At 44.3% G+C, this 7,275-nt stretch overlaps 1 protein-coding gene across 1 annotated transcript; it reads left to right on the top strand.

The window, feature by feature from the left end:
• The first annotated feature begins 4,381 nt into the window (after positions 1–4,381).
• LOC111066528 lies at positions 4,382–5,044 on the top strand. Its single transcript, XM_022355230.2, has 2 exons — positions 4,382–4,516; positions 4,585–5,044. The coding sequence occupies exons 1-2, from the start codon at positions 4,444–4,446 to the stop codon at positions 4,974–4,976; spliced, it is 465 nt and encodes a 154-aa protein (XP_022210922.2). The 5' UTR covers positions 4,382–4,443; the 3' UTR covers positions 4,977–5,044.
• Positions 5,045–7,275: the final 2,231 nt, after the last annotated feature.

Below are 7,275 nucleotides of genomic sequence, written 5' to 3' on the forward strand. Positions count from 1 at the left end.
TAGATGAGAGCACAGAGCGGGTCGATCGGGTCTGACTTGATACATTGTTGGAGGAAGTGATCTCATCGTAAATTACAAATTACACAAAGTCACGATATCAATTTCAGATATACCCGATCCGATGTGTTTTTTGTCGCTGTTTGTTGTTATAATTAAATTGTTGTTCGTCTCTCTTCTTTTTTTTTTGCGCTACGATCGGCACAGCCAACACGAAAAGAAAGAAAAATGTTCAAAGAAAAACACACAAAACTTGGCATGGAAATTGATTAATGTATTTAAATTGATTGAGCCAGCGTAGCCAAGCCAAGCGAAGAGTGGAGTAGGGGGATAGCAAAGAAAAAGCCCCCAAAGACGAAGCCAACTAATTGTGGTAGAATTTTTGTGGCCGAAAAGCCGACCAAAATTTACATAAATAAACAGCCAAATCGTTTGCGAGTTGGGGGTCAAACACCTACACACAAGTTAAGTTAAGACCTTCATTAGAGTAGAACAAAATGGAGTGGGAATATGGGGATATATCCCCATACCACATCCACATCCACATCTGGGTCTGGGTCTGGCGAAAGGTGACGATGCTGACCCATATGCGGTGAAAGCCTCTTTAATCAGGCAACGGCGGGATTTTGCCTTGATTTTTCAATGGAAAACCGCCGCAAAGTGCTTGGTCATGGCATATACATATACATACTCGTATATGTATGGATGTAAGACCTGCCCCGAAATGCTATTAACTAACTGTGCCCCATTTCTAAGACAAACATGCTGATCCCCCCCACACACAAAGACACACAGACACACGCCTCCACGCTTCCACGCCCCCCAAATGCAGACGTGCAGGAATTTTAATTGGAATTTCATTTGATTGAGAAACAAAATCTGATCTGCTTTCAGGTGTGTTGGTGTGCTGTGTGTGTGTGCTTCTGTGTCTCAATTCTAAAGAAGATATCGTCAGTATTTTGTGTGTCTTTTATCTGTGTTATTTCCACAGAAGATATCATTCAATGATGCAGAGCTTACAACTTTGATCTACTCGTATGTACCCCGAAAGCAACAAACAGTCGGGGGGGATTGACTTCCGCCTTAATCTGAATGAATGACTGATGGATGGATCATACCCTGAAAGAGATCCAATGTACATATCTCGTGTTCGGTTATTGACATTTGACTTGGGGCATCAATTGTCGATTGCAAATGCATTGCCAAATATTATTGGAAATACTATTCATCGGATCGACAAATATTGCTGCAGCCCCCAGCCCCAGCCCCAAACCCAAACCCCAAAACCAAACCCAGCCCAGGCTTAATTAATAAAACAAATACAAATATTTTGTTTGTTATTTGCAATGGTGCATAAAACGCTTGCTGGAGCTCTCTGGCTTATGCAATTCGAGTGCACAGCAACTGCAGGCACAGGCCAGCGACAGAGCCAGTGCCACATAGCCACAGAGCCACTGAGCCACACGACTGCCATAAATTTACACATTGTCATGTGCGCAGGTCTTTTGTTGGCCATATCGTACGAGTACGAGTACGAGTATATAGCCTTTTTTTTTTGTCAGCATGTTTTTCTTGTTTTCCTTTTATCTGCTGTCTGCTGTTGCAGTTTTCTAACAAATTCTGCCAGCAAATTCGTAAAATATTTGCATGCACAAGTGTTTTGTTTTTTTTTTTTTGGTTTTGTTTTTGTTTTTCTTTTTGGCATGCAGCATATCCATATCCATATCCATGGCAAACCAGACCCAGATGTAGGTGGGAACAACGAGCGAAAAATCTGCTTACCTGGGCACAACGACAACGCGTTATGTCACCTGGCAGCCCCGGACGGACAATGGGAGTTGCCGTTGACATGCGGCGGACACTTGTTCCACAGCGCCGCCAGATGGGAGCTGAGAGCAGTTTTCTCTCACCACCTGCCCCCTCGCTGTGGGCCTGTAGTAGTGCGACCTTCAGCGCATTTTGTAACTATGATAATTTACGTGGCAGCATATCGGAGCATCCAAGCAAACGATCTCTTTGCCGATCCTGGCCACAGACAAGGTCAACTGCATGGCATATAAAATATATAAAATCTCTGCCTGTGGATCTTTTTATGTGCATTACAAATCAATATAAATCGAAGAGTTATAAAAAGCTGAGCAGACCATAAATAAAGGCCCAGGCAGGCGCACAATGAAATGTCTCAAGATGCCACAGTCTCTCTCTCTCTCATACAGCAACAACTGGAAAACTGGAATCGTTCGTTCGGGTGAATGGCTGCTGCTGCTGCTGCTGCTGGAGCTCGGGCTGGGGCTGGGGCTGCTGTGGGCCAACGCATTGATAACCACCGCTGCCGCTGGTGCTGCCACTGCGGCTGCTCAGCAATCGCAGAGATGTGTGCCGGCCTAGCACATAAATCTTTTCACACCCAGTGAGGCGGAGACGACCGGACCGGACGGCCTTTGTATCTGTGCAAAGTGCATGTACGAGTAGTTTTTTTGAAATTTGAGCTACGCATGCGACGACGCAACGTCTCCGCCTGCCACCCCGCTCCAGCAGCTAATTACTAGACCAAACCTCTGAGGCTGGGCAAAAAACAGTTCTGGCAAAAAAAAAAACAACAACGCTGGTGTTGCTGCTGCCACGTTGTGTGATTATCGCCAGTCATAACTTACGAAAAAGCTGTCTCAGTCCCAGTCTCAGTCCCAGTCGCAGTCCCAGTCTCTGGTGCCAGTGCCCAGTCGTAGTAAGATTCAGTCACTTTCAAGTTTTCGTTTTTAATTGGCAAAAACGAAGCGGCATGATATCATATTGTGCGAGTATATACATACGTATACTAGAAGCAGTAATCATTTATTTTTAGCCAAATTGACAGCAATACAGGCAGGCGGAGGCAAAGGCACAAGCCAGATAAAAATGGCTAATTAAAGTGGCAACTGAAACGGCGAGAGAGAGCGCCGGACGAGCGGGAGATAAGCTCGCATTGGAGATAGATATGACTGCTAGCTGGCTGCTGGCTGCTGCCTGCTGGCTTATCAATCTCGGCTCATTTGTCGCGTGGTGTGAATGATTGCCTCTTCAAGGTTCAAGGTTCAGAGGCAGTAAGCAGTAAACAGTAATCTTCACTTCGAATCGAAGCCAATGAACATTTAATGGCCATTGGCAGAGAAGAAATCATTGCAAACCGGAAGGAGAGGATCGAATTGGGGGAACTGAAGCAACATATATCCAGCAGATTTACGGTTTTATTTCACAGCATGTATCCATTATCAATTACACTTTTCATTCATACTCATCAGCGGAATATGTACCTACATATATGCCAACTCACTTTGGGAGTAGAGTTTGCTGTACAGCACTGCGTATGATTGACGTGCGCGCCCAAGGCAGGCCACGCATTGCCTTGCACATGGAGAAATTCATGAAATACATAGACTATGAAATTCACCTTAAACCGTGGAAAAATGCCTGGAATCTGTAATGAAACAGCAATAACAACAGCAACAACAACAACAAAAAAAAAAAAAATGAATTGTAATTTCAATGTGTTTTATGTACGGCTCGATGGGTCGGTCAGTGATTGCGTTGCGTACCTCGAAAAATGTTTACAACATTTGCTATTTTTGTTCGAAAAGGAAAAAACAAAAACAAAACAAAAAACAACAACAACAGCGTGCCCCCGAGTGCATACACGGCGAATGCGCAATCTCGGCGGCTTTTCACTCACATTGGGCCCCGTTTTTATTTTTCGTTGCTCGTTGTTGTTGTTGCTGTATTTGAAAACGCATCGTGTCGTATGGCAATCAACGCGCACAGCTGGAAACTTCTAAGTTTGTTTAAACAACAGAAACAGCAAAAACAACAGCAACAACAACAGCAACAACAACAACACAAGCGGCATCTTGAAATGGGCAAAAATAAAAAATTATTTTCCAATTTTTTTTTACTAGTTTGTTTTTTTTTTTTCGGCAAGTCCACTGCAAGCAGTTGTTGGTGGTGTTGTTTTCGCTGTTGTTAACATTAACGAGTTGCCTTAAAAAAAGTGCACTAACAAAACAGAAAGCTTCAAATGAAACGAACAAAAATATTCATATATATTTTTCAATGAGCAGCAGTCAGTCAGCCGTCACAGGGTAGAGGCCTTCCTTTCCTGCCTGTATTAAAGGCATTCCATAGATATTCCATATTCCTGACTTAAATTCGCCTTACCAATAGCATCTAATTCCCATTCCCTTTGCCACTAGTGTGAGTTTTCTTATATCAAATGTCTGCCATGGCAAATGAGCTTTGTCTTCTGAGAATCTGTTCCAAAAATGGCTGTGCAATCATTAACAGATTGAATGACGGGTCAGTAGGGTCGACAGCAGCGCTGATAAGGAAAGCTCCGAGCTCGGGAATGAGCAGCTTTGTCGCCGCTTTAGTAGCGTTCCAACCTTCTGTCACTTGAGAAGCTTCACCATCCACAAGATGCTTTTAATTCAGGCACTGGCTACACTTTTGCCACTTTTGCTGCAAGCCAGCATTGCTGCCGCCACACAGTGTAAGTTTTTGGTCCAAGTTACTATTTGAAAAAAAAAAAAAAATAATAATTCCCCGCTTTCTTTGCAGCTGAATTTGCTGATTTGCCAGCCAATATGAGAGAACAGCTGAGTCCCCGTTTGCTGTACAGGAAGGCGAGTGGCGTCCAGCCTTATTACAAGGACCCTGTCAAGAGTGTTCGTAATTTGCTAGATAAATTGCAGCTTAATCATCTTAATTACGAGATAATTAGAGCCACACAGACCTCCACAGCTGAACTGCTCTTTGAAATGAGATCATATGAGCAGGCAATTGAGATTGCCACGGCCTGGACGAGGAAATTGAGGTACAATGCAGAGCACGGAGTGGCAGACACATGCCCGAGAAGTGCCCCCTCCTGTGTGAGCAAAGATTTTGAGCTGAAGCAAACCGAAAGGGATTTCTATGTGGGCGGTGCCACCTACAGAATGGGGAGACCATAATGGAACTGTGTATTGTTTTCGATGAAAGTTTGCTATCTTATCGCTAATAAAAGTAACGATTGCTGCTAGGCGATTACTGATATTCATTCATGGAATTCCATATGTTCACCGATGGGCTGCTCTTTCTATGGAAAGTTTTGTTATCAGCTGCATTGGCATTTCCTCCCGATAGTGGGGGGCTGCCGGGGCTGCTGCCTTGAAACCCTATATGGCATTCCATTCACCCACATTCACGGACGGACACTCGCTGTGCACTTCCCCATAGCGTAATCCAATACCCGTCTCGTACCCCCAGCACTCAGTTCATGAGTAGCAGCAACCTTGACTTAATTTGCGGCGTCTCTTCTTACTTTGAAAGTTGCAACGAAAACAGAATTCACACGCCGGTCCCCCAGAGGCACACACAGACACAGACAACCCATTTCCAGCGGTACGGCTACGGCTTTGGCTTTGGATTGGCTTTTTCCATTCAATGTCAAGCCAAAGCTGATCTTTGGGGCTTAGAGAGACGCAGAGAGAGAGAGAGAGAGAGAAACGAAACCCAATCACTGGCCCAATCCCACCATAAATCACTAATGACACCCCAACTTTATCTGTCTGTTTAAACAGCCATAAATTCTTAACACGAAAACAACCCACAAAACTAAAAGGTTCTAACACCTTTCCCATCCTTTCCTTTCGTTTCCTCCAATCCGCCAATGGAGGCTGCATGCATTCATAGCCCGTAATTTATGCGATCTACAGACCCCAGACACTCTTTGATATCAAATTATTTGCGCCGCCACATGAGTTATGGCTCCAAGTCCATACCCGCCGCGGCGGCCCAAATTGGCTCAAACTCGTAGAGGGGAGGGCACCGCTAAGCCAAGACCCACTCTACAATAAATGTATAATTTTGTGGCCTGCTTCCTGTTTGAAGTTTAATTAAATTTAAGGTCCAAGTCCACTTCTTCCTTGAGCTGAACACTAGCCTCCAACTCCAACTACAATTTCCAAGCTTACGTAAAAAGTATGTCGTAGTTTGCATAAAAATTATAATAATTACAAACATAAATAAGAAGAAACAACAGTCAAATCACAAATCACAAAGATTAGCTCACCCAAAATGGGTATTACCATCTGAAAGACTAACCGAATTGGATTGCTATTGGATTTTCGGCTTAGCTGCTGCTGCTGTTGTTGCCGATAATCAAAATCAAAATTGAATTAATAATGCCAGAGACCATAGCTGTCAGCCAAAGCACAACATAATTTTGAGTTATTGGATTGGGAAAAATGCTCATAATGTGCCACTAATGTGCCACGCGAGTGACTGACTGTTGACTTCTATTGAAGTTGCGTATACGCGATGCGTTTTCTATTAAAAAGAAATTCGATTGCTGCTGCCTGCCTGACTGGCCTGCCTGACTGTCTGACTGTCTGCTACTTTCGTATGCCAAACGCGCGCTTGTCAAATAAAATGTTGGGTTTATGAGACAGTTTAGCGATTAAAAAAGCGGAGGGAAAAATACTCAAAAATCCATTGAATACTGCGTTTCGAAGCGGCAGCCAAAGAGATTAGAAACTGTCGCTCGGCTCGGCTCGATTCGTTGAAAATTATATTTAAATGTAAATTAAGCGCAGCTGAAATTACTAAATATAAGTTATTTTAGTGTTTTAAGTAGTGAAAGTGTGCGCCCATGGGAATATGAAATGGGAAACGCCATTCGAAGTGGGTGCCAACTGGAGCTTGCTTGTAGACGTGCTGCGGATTGAGCAGGGTTAACCCAGCCAACGAGTGCTCTTCCTCGGCCCGGATGTGGGTGTGTCTGCTCCAGTCATCTATCAGCAGACACATATCCGATGCTGCCATCCCTGGCAAACACTTATTGGGTAATATATGCAGGTATCTGCCGGGCCACAGGGCTGTCAGCAGCTCAGAAATGGAACCAAGTTTCAAGTGGCACGCTCAAGGAGAGGGTCCCACATCCCACGGCGAGAGAGAGAGAGAGCCCAGAGAGTGGATATAAAAATAAATTGAAATTGAAGCAATTAAAATGTGACCCCTCTACCAGCAGGGAGCAGGCTGACAATATCGCATAGGGTTCCCGTTTGGAAATTACCACCATGATCGTCGTTCGACAATTCCTTTACAGCTGTGTGTAGTCGTACCGCGCAACATTCATTTCGTGTGCTCCGGCAACCACAAAAACTCATTGCAAACAAAATGATCGACGATAATGCGGCTCCAGACAACAGACAACAGCCATAGAAAGCAGGCAGCAGTCAGGCAGGCAGCAGGCAGGCAGTCAGGCAGTTA

Source organism: Drosophila obscura, unplaced genomic scaffold, assembly GCF_018151105.1.
Source record: "Drosophila obscura isolate BZ-5 IFL unplaced genomic scaffold, ASM1815110v1 contig_150, whole genome shotgun sequence".
Classification (NCBI taxonomy): Eukaryota; Metazoa; Arthropoda; class Insecta; order Diptera; family Drosophilidae; genus Drosophila; species Drosophila obscura.

Coding starts and splice junctions, on each gene's coding strand:
- LOC111066528 (XM_022355230.2), top strand. CDS start 4,444: ATGCTTTTAATTCAGGCACTGGCTACACTTTTGCCACTTTTGCTGCAA. Junction 4,517..4,584: donor CATTGCTGCCGCCACACAGT/GTAAGTTTTTGG, acceptor CTTTCTTTGCAG/CTGAATTTGCTGATTTGCCA.